Genomic DNA, 23,770 nt, shown 5'->3' on the forward strand with positions numbered 1-23,770 from the left:
TAAAAACTATGTGGATCAGTGATAAAAACAGAATGTTTGAGGTATTAAATATATTTATATAATATAAATGTATCAGATATTTACATAAAAGATTAAATAAAATTATTTTGTTAATCTATCACTTATATTATGATACAGTGTCCTGACGGAATTGTTAAATTTGAACATTGGAAATACTTAGTAGAATATGATGATTCAAATCACATAAAATTATGTTACAATTTAACTAAAGATCATTTGTATCCACAGCATTTTCAAAAAATGAATGTCAAAATGGCTATGGTTGTAAGATGAAATAATACTAAAGTACTTATATTTATGACATATTGCATAATTATATAGTATTTTATAGTTTTTTAGTAAATCAGTAGCGGATTCTATGCAAGAACTTATGAACCGAGGATATGATAAATTTAAAGATTGTGGTCCAACAATTACTTTTATTCGAAAAATAAATGATTTAGTAGATATAATGAATTCAAACACTAAAAAATATGGCTTGCAAGCAGATATAAACTCGCACAGCAATAAAGTAAAAATCGCATTATTTTTATTTATGTTTATTTAATACTTGGTATTTTTTTATTATAATTATTATGACACAGTAAATGTTTTCTTAAAATAATTATAGTAATTACCTACTTAGAATTTTGTTATACTCAGTTTTTCATAGATTATTGTGGATTTTATTGACTATTTAAATAAGTGGAAATCAGATATTCCAGACCAAAATTTACGATTTACTAGTCAAACAGAAAAAGGATTGATAGTGTCATTAAATAGTACAATTCAATTGGTTGAATATTTATGTACAAATGTAAACGATTATTCTTACCTCATGACTAAACGAATTAATCAAGATGCATTAGAGGTATGAATAGTTTTAACATTTATTTTGTTTAAATGAATATTAATAAATATGCAAAATTACTTTTTCATTAGCATTTATTTGGCTGTTTACGTCAAGCATGTGGCTCCACCAATCAGAATCCAGATCCAAAACAATTAATCCAAGTTTATCGGTTATTGTCATGTTATTCACTAATAAAACCACCACGAGGAAGTAATGTGAGTGGTGGAGAAATGTTAAATTCTCTTGTCAACATTCAAATTTTATCAAAAGAAGATAGACAACATAAATTACACCTGGAAAAAAAATTGGATGAAATATTAGACAATGGTGATTTTGAAATATTTAATGATCATTTATATTGTGAAGATCAAATTACAAATATAGACAAACCTGCTCTAACCTACTTTGTTGGTTATGTTGCTCGAAATTCCAAAAAACATTCATTGGCAAATCTTGCAATGATTGTTTTAATTCTCTGATTTCAACATCAGATGATCAAACTCATCTTGAAGAAGAAGTTCAAGAATTTATAAACATGAGAATTCGAGGACATTTACTTAGTCCATCAGAATGTCTAATGAATATAATATACTCATTGGAGAGTGCTATTATAAATGTCATAAATAATAAAAGTATTAGTAGACATATTTTGGAACATGGTTAGCATATTTTAGTGTACCAATATTAATTTAATTCATGTTCCTTATTTAAAATGTGTGTTCATTATTCTAGTTATGGATGAAGTAAACATTACTGGAGTTCCTTCCAAAGTTGGTTGTCTGGAACATCAGAATGAATTAACGAAATATGTTATTAATTTCTATTTGAACACCAGAATGATATTTGCTTGCAAAAGGCATAATGATCAAATATCATACAAGAAGAACACAATTAAAAGTATAAAAGTATAAATATCAAAATTAATATAAATAAAAACTATGACTTACCTATTAGTAATTGTATAATGTATATACTATATGTTTTTCAAAACATTAAATTACTATTAAAATAGTATATGAATTACTAGTACCATATGCACATATTATAATAAGTTTTAAGTTACACTATTTAAAATGAAAAATATAAATTATATCATGGTATTATATATTATATATATATTTTATCATGATTTATTTTATGGCATAAAGTCCATAGCCTTTGTAATTCCGAAATATACTAAATATTAAGTAAAAATAAATGCTAAAATGCATTACGCACCATACAAACTGTAGGATTTTTGAGCCCTCATCGGGTAGTCAGCGCTCCCGGTGGCAGTTACAAGTGATGTACTTTTTTCGGCCCGCTATCATAATGGTACAATATATTTTGCGAGTGGATGGAAAATATTCTACCTCGTCTAAAGGACAACTGCGTTATTGTTATGGACAATGCGTCGTATCATTCAGTTAAGTTGGACAAAGCACCGACTGCGTCAACGAAGAAGGCCGATATTATACAGTGGTTGGAGAATAAAGGGGAAGTGGTGGATAGGACTATGATAATACGAGAACTTTTAGACATCGTAAAAAAAATTAAGCCTCAACATGAGAAATTTGTTATTGATGAAATCGCCAATGCACAAAATAAAACAATTTTACGTCTGCCGCCTTATCATTGCGAGCTTAATCCGATCGAACTTGCTTGGTCATCGATCAAGAATCACGTAAGAATGAACAACACTACATTTAAACTACCTGATGTCAAAAAACTTTTAATAGAAGGCATAGAAAGAGTAGATGCAGATATGTGGAAGAACTTTATAAGACACACGATACTGGAAGAAAATAGGTTTTGGGAAATAGATGACATTATGGACGAGGTGTTTGAAGCGGAGAGACAAAATTTAACTTTAACTATTACTGGAGATACGTCATCTGATTCAGAGTCTGATATGGATTGAACTATTCTTATAATTTGTAAATATATTTGTTTTTAATTACTGTTTTTTTAATATGACCATTTATTTAAATTTATTGTAATTATTTGTATATTTAATAAAGTAAAAATAAAACATTTTATATTACGTATATTATAACCGTAAGTGTTTTATTACGTGTTATTTTTAATTAAATATCTTTACAACATACCTAACATTATTTATATATGATACGACTTAATAATAATAAAATGTATACAGTAAGTATTTTGGTTCAGTAATAGACTGTTGCGATCGTATTGAATTTATTACAGATGCCGTGTATACCGTATTAAAATATAATATTATCGATATAATTCGTAACAATTATTTTGTACATTCTGTATGCACGGCGGCAGCTGACTACTACGACGAGCACCGTCGACAGCCGAACACCACTGACCAATCACAGACCACCTGTCTCCGACGTGGGGGGTCTGAACGTTCCGGCGGCTCAGTATGCATGCGCGCAAGTGGGTCAACTTACGGCGAATAGAGTAGGAAGTGTTTACACCTCTATTTATCCACCTTGGTAATGCTGTTAGTAGTGATGATAACAACTATGAAAGTGATAACGGTGAAAAAACAAACGACGATGATGCTCCTACTTGCTTACCATGTAGAAATGGTGATTTTCCAAGTGGTATACACCGGCGTATTTACTGTAATAAAGCAGTTCATTTGTTTGGTTGCTCAGTAAAAAATCCATTTAGTGAAGAAGGTTTTGGTGAATCGCGGATTTGTCTAGTATGTGATAATAAAAATAAAGTCAATGGCAAATGAGATGTGGATGAAAAAAAAACCAGTGACGAATTTTCGATCCACCAAATCATACTATTGTTGCTCAGCCAGGATTTAATCATTTAAATTTAAATTTAAAAAATAAAGAAAATATTGTAGCGTTTCTGAAAATAGCAATACTTTTCAAAATAAACCTCTTATTTTTAAAGGAATAGGCAAGGTAAATTTTGACTAATAGTTGTTCTCCGGATTCCTTGTTGACTATCTTAACATGTGCTGCTGCAGATAGTGAGATTATCCACAAGTTTCTTTTAGAAAAATCAAAAAAAAACAAAACCTCGCAATTTGTGCTAAAATGATTAAAAGTGGAAAAAAATATTTAATGAATGTATTAGATTATTAGCTCCACACTATGAATTAAATAATAACCATATTGTCGGTTGTCGGCGACATTAAATTAATGGATGCAATGGATATTATTTCATCAACAGCCAACAAATTATTAAAAGGTATACCATCATACATTAAACTTAACCGCTGTTCAGAATTTTCTTTGGACCACGACTATGAAGTATTAAGTTTAATATGATATGATATGCTTTTATGATATTATTAAATTATTTCGGGTTTTCCCGCATCCCGTGGCCGACCGCGATAGTATCTATCTGAACTGACCAGTGCCGCAACTACAAATTTGAGGCCCCGGTTCAAAAATATTTTAGAGGCCCTTTTACTTTTTACTATTGCATTTGCGGAAATAGGGAGGGGCTTAACCACAAAATTGTCCATTAGCCCACCCCCTCCCACCATCAAAAAAAAAATTTTAATTTATTTTGTTTGTGTGTGGGTACTGGGAACCAAGCCCTTTGCTTACATTAACGTATAAAATGTTAGCCCCTCCTAAAATTTTAATTGATTTACACTTATGTACTGTAGACATAAACAGTGGCAGACAGGATACAGGCATTTTGAGAATTCATGTATCCAACAAGTGTCCTACCCACTTATCATTTTTCATTGGTAATTGAAACTTATATAAAAAAAAAAAATGTCTAACTGCACTTGATTAAAATATTCAAATAATATATCATTATAATATTATATCTTAAATAGTTGATTAAAAAATAGTAAATACTAATAGTAAAATAAATCTACTTATTATAGGTACATTTATTACATTTATAAATGGCATATTGGCATACATCTTTTTATCTAAAGAGATAAATATTTAAATTAGTCAGTAAATTCCATGACAGATAAAGTTGGTAAAATTGAAGATAGATACAATTATACAAATTAATGAATCCTTAAAGTACATTCAAATAGGAAAAACCACTGTACAATTAGAAAAAATAAAAACACACTTATAATCTTTATATTATCAAAACTTTTTATTAACACAAATGTCAGGTATATATATAAAATTAAATCAAGAAATTATGTTTTCTTGCTTTTTTATTGGCAAAATCATTAATTAATTTACTAACATCTATTTCATTTGTACGATTTCTTTCAATATTTAAAATACTAATGTTTGTTAGACGATCCTGTGATATTGAATTTCTCAAATAGTTCTTAATGATTTTTAATTTGGAAAATGAACGCTCAGCAGCGGCAACAGTAACTGGTAATGTTATGAAAATTATACATGCAGATAGTATATCATTATAAGTAGAAGCTACATCATTGTCTAAAATACACTGCAATAAATCTTTAATATCACATTTTGTTTTTAGAGTATCATTAAACATACTTTTTAAGCATAATATCTGTCTTATTATGTCTGTACTTATGTCATCTTTGTAAAACAATTGAAAATCATATGCAGCTTTCATAATATCCTTTTCACAAAACATTAAAATGTTTTGAGGTAGCAAGAAATCAAACCTATTGGTTACTTCATACAAACTGTTGAATCTTTCTCTAAGTTGAACAATTGCTGTATCAATAATAGGTAAAAAAACCAATACTTTGAAGTTTTCACTAGTAATGTCAAGTCTTCTATCACCATCAACATCGTCAAAAAATCGTTTTGAATAAATACGGCGTCGAACAATAGATTGAATCGGTATGCCCCATTGGTTACATAAAATATTTGATGAATTAACAAATTCTTCATATTTGTCTCTTAAATTTGTAATACTAGATGTAGCCTCTTTTAAATAATTACAAGCACTATGAAGATGAATATTAGAGGATTGTAATTTTTTAGATACTAGATTAAAACTTCTCAATATATTTTCCCAAATTGTTAATAATAAAACAAATTCATAAGATTCAATTTTTTTCTTCAGTGAGCTTGCCTTTAATTTTTCATCAGTTTTGAGACTTGTTAAAGATAAATTGGATAATGACTTTAATACATCTATGAACCTAGTTTTCAGAGCATACACAGCTTTGTGCTTAGCCTCCCATCTGGTAGTGCATACTTTCTTCAAAACAATTTTAGCAACAGAATCCCCTAAAGCTAATGATGCCCATCTAGGTGCTGATTTACTATAAAATAAGAACACATCTTGCAGAGTATCAAAAAATTGTGATACTTTTGGTGTACTTTTAGCCAAATCACATAAAACTAAATTTAAGTTATGTGCATTGCAGTGAACATAAGATGCACTAGGAATTATATCACTGATTCTTTTTTGTACACCTGAATGGCTACCACTCATGACGGCTGCGCCATCGTAGCCTTGTCCTCGACATTTGCTCAAGTCTAAATTAAACATATTTAGTACATCTTTAATTAAATTTACATGATCTTCTGCTCCATGATGGTTCAATGTAAAAAATCCTAAAAATGATTCTTTTATTTCAAACGTACAGTCAGCATAGTTCACTACTGCATAACGCAGTATGAAACTAACCTGATCTGTTTTTGAAATATCCTGGGTGGAATCCATAATAATTGTATAACATTGACTAGATCGAATTTCGTCACATATAATATTTCTCATTCTTGTTGCTAATAAATCAATGATTTCATTTTGAACCTTCCAGCTCAAGTATTTAACTCGGGTTTCTTCGTCACTCAAAAGTTTGTTTAAAACTGGATCAAAATCAGCCACTAATCTTACTGCACGCAAAAAATTCCCTTCATCCTCTCTACTATTTCTTGATTTTCCCTCGTTACCACGAAGAGCTGTATTTCCCGATGTCAAAAATAAAATTATCTTAATAATTCGGGTAAGAACATCTCTCCAATATTTTGCTTCTATTGAAATGTGTTCTTCAAGTTGTTTATCAATGGTCTGATGTTTTACCCAAAGAATTCGAACTTTGACAGCATTAATGTGTTGAATAGATATTTCGTGTACCTTAATTTTCTGTGATAAATGCTGCCAATCATTCAAACCATTTATCCAATTTACATTAAATTTAGGATTATTTCTGTCTGCAAATAGCCAACAAGTTTCACAATAAACTCTGTTCAGATCCACTGAATAGCATAACCATGATCTAGGTATTTTAATACCAGTTGGGTTCATTACAAAATAATATTGAGTAGAAAATGTGCGTTGTTTGATATTAATGTCATCAAAATTAGTAACTGCATTTTCTGGAAATTTTATGTTCGGTTTGCAAGGTCCAAACAATATAATTTTTCTTTTTAAATTTGCATTATTAATTGTTTCAGGAAACTTACCACGGTCTGTTGGAAATGCAGCATTTAAATCTAGTTCCATGTCTGAAAAAAATTATATGCTAATATAAACACCAAACTCTACAAAGTAAATTTCTTGATCAAGTCAAATTAATGACTAGTGACTACACAATGATTTACTAGTTTACTACACATTACACATTAATATTATAAGACTAGTTAATAGATAATATTAAATACATGGATTATTGGATAAACCATTAAATTGAACCCACATTAAATATTGTATATATACTTTATAGGTACTAAAATAGTAAATATCTACCTGGGCTATTGGTTTCAACATCACTAATATCATTGTAACTCAATACAAAATTATTTTCATCGCCATCATTATTCAATTTAACTTCATCAATATTAACCTTTTGTATGCCACTTTCGTTAGTATTAACAAATTTGTCCAAATCTATGTAAGCATACATTTACATAATATACTAAGTTAAGCTATATAACTAATTTATAAACATCAAAACCTTTAAAGCCCCACAAATTTTGTGGCCAATTTTACTAGTTGTCTGCATTTTATAAAAATATATTAAAACAATAATTAAGTATTAACCTTTGTCATGAGCTTGGCTAATATTACTAATGTCATTGCCATCATTTTTGAATTCATCAACATCAACCCTTTGTATGCCACTTTTGTTTGGATTAGCAACACCGTTCATATCTATGTAAGCATACATATAGTAAGTTAAGCTATATAACTAATTTATAAACAAATAATAATTAATAATAATTATAAATGGTAATTAATTTATAAACATAAAAACTTTATAAAGCTTCCACAAATTGTGTGTCAATTTTACTATTTGTCTGCATTTTATAAAAATATATTAAAACAATAATTTAATATTAACCTTTGTCATGAGCTTGGCTAATATTACTATTGTCATTGCCATCATTTTTGACTTCATCAACAACAACCCTTTGTATGCCACTTTTGTTTGGATTAGCAACACCGTTCATATCTATGTAAGCATACATATAGTAAGTTAAGCTACATAACTAATTTATAAACAAATAATAATTAATAATAATTATAAATGGTAATTAATTTATAAACATAAAAACTTTATAAAGCTCCCACAAATTGTGTGTCAATTTTACTATTTGTCTGCATTTTATAAAAATATATTAAAACAATAATTTAATATTAACCTTTGTCATGAGCTTGGCTAATATTACTAATGTCATTGCCATCATTTTTGACTTCATCATCATCAACCCTTTGTATGCCACTTTTGTTTGAATTAGCAACACCGTTCATATCTATGTAAGCATACATATAGTAAGTTAAGCTATATAACTAATTTATATACATATAATAATTATAAATGAATATGAACTTATGAACTTATTAACATCAAAAGCTTAAAACTCCCATAAATGTAATATCACTAATGTCAATTTTTTAGGAAACTGGGAATAATATTTATATTAATAATGCCATTATAATAATAAATCATACATTTTAGAATAAAATAGGGAAATTCAACATTTCAACAGGATAATAATATTAGGAATATTTTAATATACTTGATACTTGAACCTATTTTATTTCAACATATTTTTGAAATCAACAATAATAACAAATCTGAATATTTTTGAAATAGGTAGGTACTTAATCCTTATACCTAAATAGTAATATTATGTCGAATATAGAAGAGACATTATTTTGATTAATAAAAAAGACAAAGTTAGTCATTTTTTTCTACTAGTTAAAGTTAAGTTACTTTAATACAAAAAATAACTTTTAACTATGTAAGATTTTAATGAGTTAGATTAGATTATTTTACACATTTAAATATTCAATAATTAATTCAACTAGGTAGTTAAGTTACAAAGTTAATATGAACGAAAATTAACTAGTTAGTGCCCACTGACAAGCTATGAAAAAAGATGATTTTGTGAATAGGTAGATATTTTATAACTGCACTTACTTGAATTAAATAAATATCTATTCAATGATCCGTGATATTTTTTAATTTCATTTGTTTGTTGCCTTTTTCTACGTCTTTTTGACGCACCACTTTCAAATATTCTTGATGACATTTGTTTTAATTGTTTTAAAAAAAAAACCAAGATAAATGACAAACGTCTCAACGCTATAATATACTATACGACACTATTGACAACTATTGTACTGCTGTATAGTAAGCTAAATTCTAAATAAATCGATAAATAATGCGCGGGACACGGAGTGCAATATTAATGTATCATACAATTATACAAATTACAATAACAACATTGATAATTCTGCCGTGATGTTATTAAATCATATAAAAATAGATTTATACCGGACTAGGCGGACTATTAATAAGCAATATGCCTACATATCACGGACGTATATACGTCCGTGCTATTTATAGATATAAATACATGGGTATTGACTATTTTTGAGTCAATGGAATAGGATCTATATTTATAAACACGAAAATACAAAATTCAAAATGATTGAATTATTATATTTGATTTTACAATTTTTTTTATAATATTATGTATGGTAATGGTAAAATCCGAGGCCCCCCATACATACATGTGAGGCCCTTCAGGCGGTGCCTTGCACCGCCTGCACCTGCGGTAGTTGCGGCACTGGAACTGACCTTTTTTCTATTGTGTGTGTTTTATCGTCAGCGGCGTGTAGATATGAATAGTTCCAAGAATTCTCTATGTATCTATGTGTTCAGACGTTTTTCGTAGTTCAGAGTAATATCCTTTTAATGATTGTAGCTTCATTTTACTACAGCGATTTTACGCGACCAGACGACCAATATATATAATAGTTACCATAGTATAAAATTTAATCTCCGGCTCGCAATTTGCATTGTAATGGTACGTATTATTATAGCATATTCAATTATTTGATTAATTCTTTACTCTAAACTCTTTATTTGATTTCAATAAGTATTTACTGTATTATAACATTAGAATTTTTTAGATTATTAATTAGATAAAAAAAATGTTTTTATGATTAATGTTTTCAATGATTACAAACCATATATGTTTTATAAAATAAATCATTGTATACGATATCTACGGATAGTACTTTTTATAAAACGAAAAAAATTAAAAAAAACATTATTAATTATTATAATCTAAAATTATAATAAAGTTACTAAAATGTTTTCCAACTTCCAATGTATGTTTTTAATGTTTTATAGGATAAAGAAAAAAATGTAACTTTTGGTGGTAGTAGGAAGAGACAATTATCTAAGCCAATAGATTTTTTTTTTACAAAAAAACCAAAGGAAAGTACTGATAATGATATAATTCAACCTACTGAGATTAACGCTAATGCTGGTGAGCTATCAACGATATCTACAACCAATCCTACTGAAATTGAGAAAATTGAAAACCAAACTATAAATATAGATAGTGCATTTGATTATGATATAGGCCGTTATTTTGGTAAAAATATTAAATTGAATGATTTCACTAAATTTCAATTGTTAGAAAATCCATGGTTTCCATCCAATACATATAATTTTCCTTTCTCACTACATTCAAAAGGTGGTAGAGACGTTAAACGTTTTGTTGGACTCCATCATCTTAAAGCTCATCACTGGCTTGTCCTCTCAGATCTTCATCGTGGTCTTTATTGTAAGTATTGTGTACTTTTTTCTGGTGAATATGGATCTCACCAGAGTGGTAGTCAACTAGGAAAGTTAGTAAAAAAACCACTTACGTCATTTGCAAAGCTTTATGGTAAAGATGGCTACCTTACAACTCATGAGAACTCAAAGTATCATAAAGATGCAGTTAGTGCAGGTAAAGACTTTTTAATAACATATCATGCCCCTCAATTGGAAGTCATCAACCAAGTGAATTCTCAACGGTTAGCTCAGGCACAAGAAAATCGGTCTCGTCTTCGTCCAATAATTGAGACAATTATTTTATGTGGACGGCAAAATATTCCTTTACGAGGACACAGAGATGATGGCTATGTTTTAGATCAAAATATTAAGACAATAGAATCATCAGAATCTGTTAGCAGTGCAAAGAACGATGGGAACTTTAGGGAACTTTTGCGCTTTCGAGTGGCCGCTGGAGATACCAAACTTGAGAATCATCTTAAAAATGCATCAGCCAATGCAACATACATTGGAAAGAACACTCAGAATGAACTAATAAATGCATGTGGTGAAGAAGTATTACAAAATTTAATTGAAAAAGTACATCAGTCTCGATGGTTTTCAATTATTTTTGATGAGACTACAGATGCCGCACATAGAGAACAGATGAGTATTTCTCTTGATATGTACATAATAAGACAATTCGAGAAGATTTTATTTCATTTGTTGATTGTTATGAGTCCATAAGATCTGAAGATATTGAAGGAGAAGAACGGCGTTTGTCTGGAAAAGTTCTAGGACACATTGTTATTGATTTTTGTAAAAAATATACATTTGAGTTGGAAAAAAAATGCGTTGGGATTGGTACAGACAACTGTGCAGTAATGTCATCGGAGATTAATGGTGCTGTTCAAGAGATACGTAAAGTAGCAAGTTATGCAAAACGTTGTCCCTGTATGAACCATTCGTTAAACAACTCTCTTAAAAGGTCTAATAATATATTGGCTTGCCAGAATACTATAAATAAAATGAAAGAAATAATAGCTTTCTCAAATTCATCCGCCAAAATAACTAATGTTTTTCGTACTCTTCTTGGTCGGTCATTTTCGGGGCTCTGTGAGACACGGTGGCAAGAAAAACATGACGGAACAATTCAGTTTTGTACTTATTTGCCTGAAATATGTGAAGGCTTAGAAAAAATCACCTATTGGATTCGTTCTCCAGATACTTCAACAAAAGCACACTCACTTCTAAATACAGTAACTTCCAGTGAATTTATAGTTACAACATTTGCCCTTTCCGATGTTTTAGGAACGACACTTCCTCTTAGTCGATTACTACAATCTACTAAACTAGACGCTGTTTCCGCTATCGATGCTTATAATGATGTTTTATCAGTTTTACAAACAAAACGAGAAAATGCAGATCCAGTTTTTCAACAAATCTTTAAAAAGGCACAAAATATGGCATCCAAATTAGATGTGGAAATTATAAAACCACGAATAGCAAAAAGGTCAGTTTATAGAGCAAATCAACTTAATTCAGATTCTATTCCAGAAGTATTTTATAGAATTTCTATCTATATACCAATCTTAGATTCAGTTATAAATGATCTACAAAACCGCTTTTCGGAAGATGTCTTAAACTCTTTTGACCTACGAATTTTGATGCCAGCTACAATAGATTTTGAAGCATTAAAAAAATCAGAAGAAGCAAATAAAACCAAACTAAAAATAATAAAATTGTCAGAGATTTACGGTGGTATTTTGAAGAATAATGCGATTTGTTTAGAAGCCGAGTATGATGTGTGGCTAGCAAAGTGGAATCGTGTGAAAATGAATAACGGCAAAATTCCAGAAACAGCTTTAGAAGTACTCGATGTGTGTGATGTTGATATGTTTCCCGCGATTCATACTTTGATTCATATTTTAGCAACTTTGCCAGTCAGTGTAGCGACGGCTGAAAGGTCCTTCTCGACATTGCGACGGCTTAAAACCTGGTTACGTACACGAATGGTTGAGGACAGACTCAATGGTCTCGCTCTTATGCACATTCACCGAGACATATCTATAGATATAGATCAAGTTATTGACAGATTTTCTAAAAATAAAAACCGAAAATTAGACTTTATTTTATAAATTGTAATGTAATTTTTATGTTTATTTTGTATAATATTTTCAATGTATTGAAATGTGTATTTTATAATGACTAATGTGGGTAATATGTGTTAAATATGTGTAATTTTAATAAATATATTATTAATTATTAAAAAAAGAAGTGTGATGTTTTTGGCCCCCCCCCCCCCAGAATCAAACTCTAGAGCCGCCACTGATTGACGGCTTATGAGGGAAGAATTAACAGCCGAGAAAAAATTAATAAATATTTCACAGAAAAAGAGTATATTGAGTGTCAAAGCTGCAAAAGTAATAGAATTATATCTATCAGTATGAAAAGCCATTTGTTGATAAAACTAAAATCATTACCTAAAGATATTTTATATATTTTAAATAATGATAAAGAGAAACAATTATTTTATATTGTAAAACAACTGTAATTTGTATATTGTTTAATGTCCCCAGATCTAGAAGCATCAACGAGCTTCAACACAAGCGATATTGGAGCAATCCAAAACAATTATGCAGGAGAAGTTCAATTGCATTTAGACAGTATTGCAAAGACAATACAAATTTACAAGGAAGTTTATTATTTAAGAGGGGCTGTAGCCCTGTAGGGTTTAGTGGTCAAGACCGGTAGGGCTTAAGAGTGACTGCAGGCTACTATAAGGCGTTTGCTTATAGATCCAATGATCAATGGGAAGTTTATAATGACCTCAAAGATGGAGTATCGTTAGCAACATAAAATAAAGTGAACATTGAAATGTTATTGTATACAAAATAAATTGTATAAAATATATAAAGTTAATAATTTAAAACTACTTATATTTTATTTATCCGATTCCAAATAATACATGTATTTTAACAGTTAACAAGTGAAAAAAAAAGGTGAGTAACGCTCTGCTATACAGTAGGTGTGATTAACACAGTCTTGTAAAGAATACTTTTATTTTGTATTCGGAATACGTATTCGAATAATTTTCAAAAAATATATTTAGAATACATTCTGGAATACTCAAAAAATTATTCGAATACTTTGAGAATACTATTTATTAATACTTATTTTGCTCAAAATACAATTTTTAAATACACTTTTCTTAACTTTTTAAGTCATAGATAGTAGACACATTAATTTATTATTACTTTTCTTTATTATATTTTACATAATAATTATACACTAATCAATTGTTAAGAAAAAAATTTACATTTTGTTACATTTAATCATCATTACTTTTTCAAAATTTGCATCAGTCATTTTTCCACGTTTCTTGGTCAGAACTGCACTCCCACACTAAATATACGTTCTATTGGAGCACTACTTGGTAAAGGGGTATTGTATTTTAAAAAAACTTTTTTTTAATAGGAGTATCATCTAATGAAGTTAAATTCTTTGTTGGGCTCTTGGAAAAATAATTTTATATTTCATTTTCTTCAGAATTATTGATATTTGTTTTGTTAGACCAGTTAGAAAAAAAAATATTTAATACATCATCAGATTGATTTTTATTACTATTAATTTCTGGTGTACTGTCATCTTCCACATTAGAATATTGGGAAAATTCATTAACTGCTTTTTTAAACTGATTAATAGCTATTTCTCTTTTAACATCATTTTTTATCCAATCTGTTTTAAAAAAAGGGTGAGATATGGCAGCAATTATAAGAAATGAGTCAGTTAGTTGAGTTTCAAATCTTTTTTCAATATTGAAACAAATTATATCAACTAATGATCTACAAAACTTGAAATTTTTATTTATTTTCATATTCTCATACTGTGAAATAAGTTGAGAAATGGATGGGATTAAATAACCAAAATACATGAACTTTTCTCCTTGCAAAATATCTAAGCACACAGCTAATGGTTCCATCACAATTACATACTCCTCCAACCATTCAATATCACTTTTAGTTAATCGCACAACATTTAATTCATCACACATTCTTAAAAACTTTCTTGGGCTTTTTTTATTTGAGGTAACATGAATTTGATAGAATCAAACATTGAGTTCCATCTTGTATCATTTGGACATTTCAAGTATACATCTAAAGATTTGTGAATTATGTCAGCCATACATGTTGAACGACTGTTTATTCTATACAGCCATACATTTAGTCATAGTTAGACGGCTTTGCTTTTTGTATAATAGATGTTCTCCATGAATACCAGGTTTGTTTAGTGCATTTTCAATATCCTAAAATATTAAATATTTAGTTTATAATTTTAGTTTATTAAATAAGAAAATTTAATGATTACTTTTGTCGCAACTAAGTTCAAAGTATGTGCAGCACAACGGTGGTGGGCCGGTAAATTATAGTTAATTATCAACATTATTTTTAATAATTTCAGTGATTGGAATTATTGAACTACAAATCTTATCAATGTTATCCTCATCATCCTTATTTTCTTCACCATCAATATCACTCAGGTTCTTTAAGGCATGGATCTTGAACATCATTTTCAACCTCAAGGATAGGTTTCCATATATTCTAAAATGTACATGAAAATAAATTAAAACAATATATTAAAACTTAATTTTAGAGATACCATCAGTACTGCATTAAATTACTTGAAACTTTTAACAAAATTAGACCCACACAAGATATTTTGTTTAGAATCTCAAATTTTAAATAAACCGATTCCATTGCACCTGCTAGCACATCAAATGTATGTCGACCATCCAATCTTTGTCAAAAGTACAGATTTTCTACTTAAGTTTTTTTCATCAATCCAGTGACATGTAATACCAATATATGATCTATATAAAATAATATTATAATTTATAATACTAACTAAAAAAGAACATTTTAGAATTTATTAATCTTAATAATAAAAAATGTATACCTATACCTTTTAAAAATGCTCCAACAATCAGTTGTAGTTTAAGGATATTTAACATTAGACATATCTTTATTTAAATTACATATAAGATTATCAAATGCTGCATTTAATCTACACATCAGGGTTGGTCATGAAAGCAATTTACGACTAGGAAATCCTTTTTGGCAAAGTAATTAAAATCATTTTGTTTTAATTTAGGATTAATTGATCAAATTCACCTAAAAAAATGCACTTAGAATAAGCATCAAAACCTCATAACATTTTAATTTTTGTACTCACTTTTAGAAACAATGCTTTTTTAACGCTTGTAAATTCAAACAGGGAAGATTGATCACACATTCTAGCTTTTGATATTTTAGAACTATTTAAATCAGTAGAATCTGGCAGTTCATCATTAAAACCAATATTACTTCTTTTCAAGCCAAACATTTTTTTTACAGAGTGGATATTACAGTGTTTATTTTGCAATATAAAATATTTTTACAACATATTAGTTAAGTTTATCAAAATATGTATTGAATACTTTTTGACTAGTATAAATTATGAATATTAAAGTACTCACCTTTAAATGATTTCGTAAATTGGTTTTGAATCTAGTATCAGCAGTTCTTGATTTAATAGTTACACAATGTTTGCATTTTACTTCGTATGTTTGATATGTCAAAGAGTATTATTTTATTTAAATTCAAATCATTCAGTAAAATCAGTTATATTAGTGGGTACTATAGACTATAGCAGAAACCTACAGTAGTACCCATAGATAAATGAATACAAAATGCAGTCTTCCTTAAAAACTATTAGGTATACTAAAGTAATTTAAATAGACTAAATATTACATAATGGATATAAATTATAGTATAATCTACATATTACTCGATAAGGTTTTTTATTTTGGGTACCTACTTTTATTTTAGGTATTTAAGTTTATTCAATGTACTTTATTAAATAATATTATAGTAACTATCAGTTATAAACTTATAACTAGTATAGATATTTTTGAATGTACAAACTAATACTTTTTTTACAAAATACATATTATGTAAATACTTTAAAATAATAAATTAGCACTTAGTAGTTAGTAGTTAGTAACAGTAGCGCAACCAGAAACCCCTTGGGGGGGGGGGTCCAAAATTATATTACAACAGATATAAACATAAATAATTGTGTTAATAATAAATTTATTTTTTATTTGTGTTACCATATTATTAATAAAATGTATAAAAAAAATAAATAAAATATATGAAATAAAATGATAAAATAAAGTCTAAACGAGGCTTCAAATTCGATAAACGCTGTATTACTTCTTCGGACTTAATGCAATATCATAGTGAGAGCAGCTAGTCCATTCAATCTTGATTCGGACGTAGAGTTTCTTAAGTAAGTTTTAATGCGTTTGAGCGTTGAAAATGATCTTTCAGCTTCGCAAGATGTGACAGGAAGTGTGACCAGTATTTCCAAGAGCTTAAAAACATTTGGAAATAAATCTGAATTGCAATTATTCAATATGTTTATGGCATTTTTTGTTTTAATGTTACTATCATCTAGATAACGATTCCATATTAAAATTTCTGATTTCACAAAATCAAAACTATCAATGTCATTACTGTAAAATTTGTTTTAGTTGTTGAATGAACGAATCAAGAAAAGGAATAAATAAAGCTATTTTGAAATATTCTTCAGGATCATTTGCTGAAATATTTATGCGGTGTTTTTGGCGCTTAGCTAATCGAGGAATTTCAATTTTAATTTCAAAATCATTTAATCTTTTATTAAGATCATTATATAGTTTGTTAAATTCAAGACTAACGTTTTCTCTTATGGACATTAATTGTTTTTTCACTAAACTTATATGTTCAATTGCGTCAACTAAATCAATATTTGTGGTTTGTAAATATTTACATAGCGAATGAGTATACTGAAAAATATAATTAAGAATAGTCAGGGCTACATTAAATTCCGATACTTGTAGTGCTAATAGAAGTTGATTTGCTTTACTTGATGTATCACTGTCATTCCACATAATTATTTCTTCTAAATAATTTAAAATTGCAGGGAAAAAATCATAAAATGTTTCAATTGAGTTGTAACGCTCAATCCACCTAGTTGGACATAATCTTTTTAGTTTTTGTGTTTGAGATGAATATTCGTTTTGTTTTAGTTTGTCTAAATGTGTTGAAAAAAACTGTTGTCTCTTCGAAGTGTTAAAAAAATTATAACATGTTTCTATTGTGTTCATAGTATTCCGTATTCCTTGAATATTACATGCACTTGAGACTGAAAGATTAAGATTATGGGCACTACAGTGCACATACAATGCACTTGGATGATCTTTTCTGATTAAAGCTTCAACTCCATTAAATACTAACTTAGTAATATTGGTTATAACTAATCAAATAATAAAATTCAAAAAATTTTGAAAATACACTTACTTTATAGTGACTCAATAAGTTCCAGTAGAACCTGAGTACGCGATTATCTTTTTAGTGCAGTTTAAACAAATAACTGACATTTTTGATCTAGTGTTTGAAATCTTCTTAAAATAATTATTAAAATTCGAATTTCTAAATCATTTACTGAATAATTATCAAGATAATTATTTTTAGATAACCTATTTGTTTATCTAGATAAGATAAAAAGATATTTAAAATATTTTTTATCTAGATAAGATAAAACGATAATTATATTTTATCTAGATAATGCACAACACTGGTGGTTCTTCGATAACAATTTTATCATAGCTAGTAGTAATAGTAGCCAATTAGTACGTCCAGAACTAAACAACTAATAAATACAAAAGTAACAATACTATAAAAATAAAATATAAAATTGTAGTGGGATATCCTCCCGAACGGCCACCAACTATTATTATTATTACTATTGTTATTATTATTATTATTATTATCGGACGCCTAGCCGTTATTCGTTAGTAGCGTTTTGGCGACATCCCGGCGATGTTGAGGCCGTGGCGATCGTCGCTTGTTGTGTTATTTTTTCCTTAATTATTAATTGTGTTTTTTTATGTCAGGTGATCCCGATAGTGGCGGGATACTGGCAAGGTGCTGTTTTTTTTAATTTATATATTTATATTATTAATATAAGTGTGATATCGTCCAATAATACGAAATAAATGTCAATTCACATAACTTTATTTTGTAGTTCTTAAATCAAGTGCCCTCTGACCTACAAAATATAAAATTTTTTTTCCAATTTTTTAGTGCATTTTTTAATTTTTTTATTCTTATACTTTATTTTCATTAAACATGTATTTTGTCATTATCGCCGAAACGGCAGCATCGAAAATATCTATCGCCGATACGGCAGCGCCGAAAAGTCCCATTCCCCATATGTGTGTGTATATCCTCTTATATGTGTGGTATTTTAATGTTTTAAGTTTCTCGTTCAATTAAATTAAATTTAACTAGTTACCTATAGACATGATCTTAAATATTAATAAAATGTTTTCCATAAATAGACCTATATTATAGAATACTGAATTATCTATGTTACTGATTTACATTTATTTCAGATTGAACTTGATTTCAACTATTTGTTTCCTGAAAAGACTTCTTACTATTAAATAAGATAGATGTTTTTATAGTCAAGCTTATTGACTATATTAAAACTGCCAATTGTCAATTTGGAGTCTAAGGCCTAGTCTTATAAAAGAACTGCAGACTCCATCAAAGCCTGGTAAATATTAAATTAATTAACAATAAAACATTATAAATTCTAAATATTTTTTATTATAACTTAAAATTATTCTATACTATTTTTTTTTTTTAAAGGTAATGAATATACAGAAGTTTTTCAATTACTTCCATTGTTGTTGCAACCACTTACCATAAAACTTGATAGGAAACGTAAGATTGATGGAAAGACCTCAGTTTGGAGACCGTCTAAAGCAGAGCAAGCTGCAGCATTCATCACATTTATATCTGTAAGTACTACTAAACGTGATTTAACTTAAAAGGGTAAAAAATGAATATTTATTTGACTTTTTTAGGATGTAGGTGAATTAAAAATAGCACATAAAACAAAAATTGACAAAGCTGTTCAATTTGGGCTAAAGTTACAACCATATGTGATCGTTATTAATTCAACTGCATTTTTTGTTGTAATTGATGACACTTACTTCAAATTAGAAACACTAAACAAAGCTGTAGACGTATGTTTTAAGTCGTTCTATTTATTAAACGTTCACTATCCGGCTGAGTGTGAACAGGTATGGGTATTTATACAACACTATTTTTTTGATATAAAACTAAAATCCGACAAATACCATTTGTCTGTAAAAACTTTAGTTAATGATTTTCATAATTTGTGATTGATTTTGTTTAAAATATATTACAATATTACTTTAAAATTTATTTTTAATAATGCCTCTGTGTTTTATATGTATGCATATATTCAATTTAAATTCCAATTTAATTACTCATTTAAATATTTTTCATGATCCAAAATTGTTGACGGAGTTTTAATGTTTGGAGCCTAATTGTTATAGAGTTTTTACTACTTTTCACTCATATAAAAATCATTTGACACAACATACAAAATTTACCAGATATTTCAACTTCTAATGATAATTTGCATTTTACAAGAGAACACAAAAATTCTTCTATATATCTTGTCAACCGCCCAATTTTAAATGATGACATTCCTTCTAGTCAGCACTGTACAGAACCAGTTACAGGCAAACAATTTAATAATACATTGCATTTTAACTCAATATCGTTGGCATCTGAGTGGTATAACAACAGTGTGATTCCCAGGCAGTGCCGGATCTAAGACATTTGACGCCCGGGGCTAATAAAAATGTAGCGCCCTTACATAGTATTAGCCACGGGGGTCAGGGTTTGCGGGTTGTCAACACAAAACAAAATTTTTAAGTAGGTACAAATCAAAAGTATATTTTTATATTACAAATATTTTTTATTTAAATCGTTGTCTTAACATATATTATATTATAGATCATAGTCAATATTATATTTAAAAACCATTAAAAAATATAAAAACAAAAACATAAATAAAAATCTCTTGATTACTTAAATTAGGTAAAAAAATTATACTCTGAAAATTCAAAAATTAACTTTTCTAGCTTTTTTTGCAGCGAAATCATTAATTACGTCTTCATAATTGATTTGTCTTGCAATTTTATTTTCTATGGATAAAATAGATAAGTGATTAAGTCTAGCTTGCTCCGTAGTAGATCTTAAATATATTTTTATTAATTTAAATTTACTAAAGGTTCGTTCACACGAAGCTGAAGTAACTGGCATTGTAAGATATATTTGGTAAGCAACGGATATATTTGGATATGCACTTTGAAGTTTATTTTTATAAATAAAATTCAACATTTCAAAAAATGTTGCTCTTTTTAAATCGCCATCTATGTTGTAAACATGGTCTTTAAAGCTCTCTAGTTCTGAAATGAATTCAATTTTGTTGAGGTCGTTTTCATATTTATTGCATAAATCGACTCCTGCTCTTTTCAAGTTTTCCATAGGCCAAGAATAAATTATTGTTGGATCTAAAAATGAAAAATCTTGAGCAATATTTTCCATTGATTTAAATCTTTGACGTAGTCCTGTTAAGATATTGTCAATAACATTTTTAATCATTATTAAAAATTTATTTTCTTCACTTATGTTACAAAACTCATCTTCTGCAATTTCTCCGGGTAAAAGTTTCTTTTTTCGTAATCTGACTTTTGGAAATTCCGTTTCTATGCCTAATACTTCAGCTTTATTCTTTGAATTAAATAAAGCCTCATTTATACCTTGCTCTCGAAAGTTTTCTAATATTTTAAGGAGACTTTGCAGATGTTTGACAACTACATCAATTGTTAATTTTGGTTTTTGTAAAATTATATTAATTCTGTCAATTGCACTGAGAATTTTTTCCCAAACGGTAAGCATACAAATGAAAGAAAAACTTTTAAGTGATCTTATCAAATTATCTGCATCAAATTTTGTTTCTTCTGATAATTTTTCTTGTTTTAGAACGTCAAAGCTTTTAAAAACCATATCCAGTTGAGTATTTAATGATTTTATTGCACGATGTTTAGCTGACCACCTTGTTATACTATACCCTTTCAATGACAACTTTAAATTATTCATTAGAATATCCCATCTTTGCGTTGAACTTGAAAAGAAATTAAATAATTTCTGTATGATGCCGAAAAATGTTTCTACTTTAGGTATACTTTTTGCACAATTAACACCAATTAAATTTAAGGAGTGAGCTGAGCATGGGATGAATCTTGCAAGATTATTCATTTCAATAATTCGTGCTTGGACTCCTTTAATTTTTCCACTCATATTTGACCCGATATCAAATGATTGTCCTCTACAATCAGATATTCTAAGATTATCTTTTGTCAAACAATCTAATATATCTTCTGTTAATGATTCACCAGTTTTGTTGTACACACGCACAAACTTTAAAAAACTTTCTATGATTTCGCATTCATTCTGGTTGTTTTGTATAACATAGCGAATAACTTGGGTCATTTGTTCTTGGTGTGCAATGTCTGGTGTACAATCGAATAGTATAGAATAATATTTCGCCTCTATTATTTTTGAAAGAATTTCATCTTTAACTCTTTTTGCCATTATCTCTAGAAACTCATCTTGAATACCATGAGAAAAATAAGAAAGACCACCTTTTTTATGTCTTTCAATATGTTTTGATAATGGTTCATGATAATGTGACACTAGATTAACTAAATTTAAAAACTTTCCACTTCGGTTTGATGTTCCCACACTAGAAATAATTTCATTAGATCCTCGAAACGCACTTCCGTCCATTGCTAGATGCATTATAATGTCTATAATTGCCAATAAAACGGATTTCCAGCGACCTTCTTCTTTTCTTATAGAATTTTGCAATTCTGTGTCAATACCCTCGCAGTGATTCAATGCTATTTCCAATGAAGTCCAAGAACACACATTTTTTTATGTATTGGTGAATTTTCATGTAATGGAATTTTTTCCGTAGCTTTTTTCCAATTTGTTAAGCCAGTATATGCTAATTTTGATATTTTGGATGAGTTTTCTATTTTAGTAAACAATTTACAAGGTACACAAAAAAGTGCATTTTTATATAAAGAATAGCTGAGCCATGTTCTCTTTAATTTTTTTCCATTCATAAGTATCTTAAAAAACCAGTCAGACTTAACATTTCTACCGTCTCTTTCCGAATTTCTAAAATCATGAATTTCAGAATAATTGTACCTCATTTTCACTAAATATGTTCTTTGTGTATCTGTAATATTTAAAGGCCATGTACCAAGATCAGTAAAATGTATGTTTATGGTGTCTACTTTATTGCAATTAGTTCTGTTCCCTTCCATAGCTGAATAATAGTCCTCATCACTAGTCGATACCGTTTTTGTTTCAAATAATTTATTATGTGCAATCTCTGTAGAAATAACTTTATGTTTATTTTTTTCTTCGGGTATGATAATTGTATGTGATATTGATGAATTTGTATCAGAATTTGAAGGAACCACTTCTATAAATTAAAGGTAAATTAAGAAAGGTATTTTGTGATGGCCTTAGATTAGTTTTTACGCTTTAAGCTTATATTAGCTGATATAACTTAACTATACATTTTATAATTAAAATTAGTAAAATCAAAAATACCTACTTAAATCTAAAATATGAATGATTTATATGAAATTTAAAAATAAAACAAATAATTATTTAATATTCTATACTAAATTGTATAAATTTCTTTACTAAACAACATAAATTTATTTATTTATTGTTGCAACAAAATAAAAATTCAATTTTATTAAGATGTTTTAAATATCTCAACCTTGATTAAATTCATTATATAAATTAACTAAAGGTAAATATATAATTTATTTTAACAGATTTAAAAATTGCTTACCGTTGGTTTCTGTTTCTGTAATATTCCCATCCGTATCTGAATCGTGGTCCACATCATTAGTTGATAACGTTTTTGTTTCAAATAATTTATTATGTACAATCTCTATAGAAATAACGTTATGTTAATTAATTTTGTTTATTTTAATTTTATTTAGATATTTAAAACATGTTTTAAATATC

The 23,770-nt window shown here is 28.3% G+C and overlaps 4 protein-coding genes across 4 annotated transcripts; 2 read left to right on the plus strand and 2 right to left on the minus strand.

Annotated features, from left to right (window-relative positions):
* Positions 1-2,189: 2,189 nt before the first annotated feature.
* On the plus strand, positions 2,190-2,753 carry LOC132925918 (uncharacterized). Its single transcript, XM_060990275.1, has one exon. It carries the CDS (start codon positions 2,190-2,192, stop codon positions 2,751-2,753), a length of 564 nt encoding a protein of 187 aa, XP_060846258.1.
* A 1,173-nt stretch (positions 2,754-3,926) lies between these two features.
* Positions 3,927-7,180, minus strand: LOC132925919 (zinc finger MYM-type protein 1-like). The gene is made up of 2 exons (XM_060990276.1): positions 4,997-7,180; positions 3,927-4,073 (listed from the first exon to the last, which is right to left on the minus strand). The coding sequence occupies exons 1-2, from the start codon at positions 6,992-6,994 to the stop codon at positions 3,927-3,929; spliced, it is 2,145 nt and encodes a 714-aa protein (XP_060846259.1). The 5' UTR covers positions 6,995-7,180.
* A 1,882-nt stretch (positions 7,181-9,062) lies between these two features.
* LOC132925920 (52 kDa repressor of the inhibitor of the protein kinase-like) lies at positions 9,063-13,499 on the plus strand. Its single transcript, XM_060990277.1, has 4 exons — positions 9,063-9,088; positions 10,370-11,431; positions 11,494-12,711; positions 13,325-13,499. Exons 1-4 carry the CDS (start codon positions 9,063-9,065, stop codon positions 13,497-13,499), a joined length of 2,481 nt encoding a protein of 826 aa, XP_060846260.1.
* A 7,274-nt stretch (positions 13,500-20,773) lies between these two features.
* LOC132925921 (uncharacterized) lies at positions 20,774-22,504 on the minus strand. Its single transcript, XM_060990278.1, has one exon. The coding sequence runs from the start codon at positions 22,502-22,504 to the stop codon at positions 20,774-20,776; it is 1,731 nt and encodes a 576-aa protein (XP_060846261.1).
* Positions 22,505-23,770: the final 1,266 nt, after the last annotated feature.

This window comes from Rhopalosiphum padi, chromosome 3 (genome assembly GCF_020882245.1).
Source record: "Rhopalosiphum padi isolate XX-2018 chromosome 3, ASM2088224v1, whole genome shotgun sequence".
Classification (NCBI taxonomy): domain Eukaryota; kingdom Metazoa; phylum Arthropoda; class Insecta; order Hemiptera; family Aphididae; genus Rhopalosiphum; species Rhopalosiphum padi.

Bases quoted from the DNA above. Each gene is read 5' to 3' on its own strand.
- LOC132925921 (XM_060990278.1), bottom strand. From the start codon at position 22,504: ATGGACGGAAGTGCGTTTCGAGGATCTAATGAAATTATTTCTAGTGTG.
- LOC132925918 (XM_060990275.1), top strand. From the start codon at position 2,190: ATGGAAAATATTCTACCTCGTCTAAAGGACAACTGCGTTATTGTTATG.
- LOC132925919 (XM_060990276.1), bottom strand. From the start codon at position 6,994: ATGAACCCAACTGGTATTAAAATACCTAGATCATGGTTATGCTATTCA. The intron at 4,074-4,996 runs GTTAGTAAATTA...AATACTTCATAG, and splicing joins ATCGTACAAATGAAATAGAT to TCGTGGTCCAAAGAAAATTC.
- LOC132925920 (XM_060990277.1), top strand. From the start codon at position 9,063: ATGAAAAAAGATGATTTTGTGAATAG. The intron at 11,432-11,493 runs GTACATAATAAG...TGAGTCCATAAG, and splicing joins ATGAGTATTTCTCTTGATAT to ATCTGAAGATATTGAAGGAG. The intron at 12,712-13,324 runs GTCCTTCTCGAC...TAATGTCCCCAG, and splicing joins AGTGTAGCGACGGCTGAAAG to ATCTAGAAGCATCAACGAGC.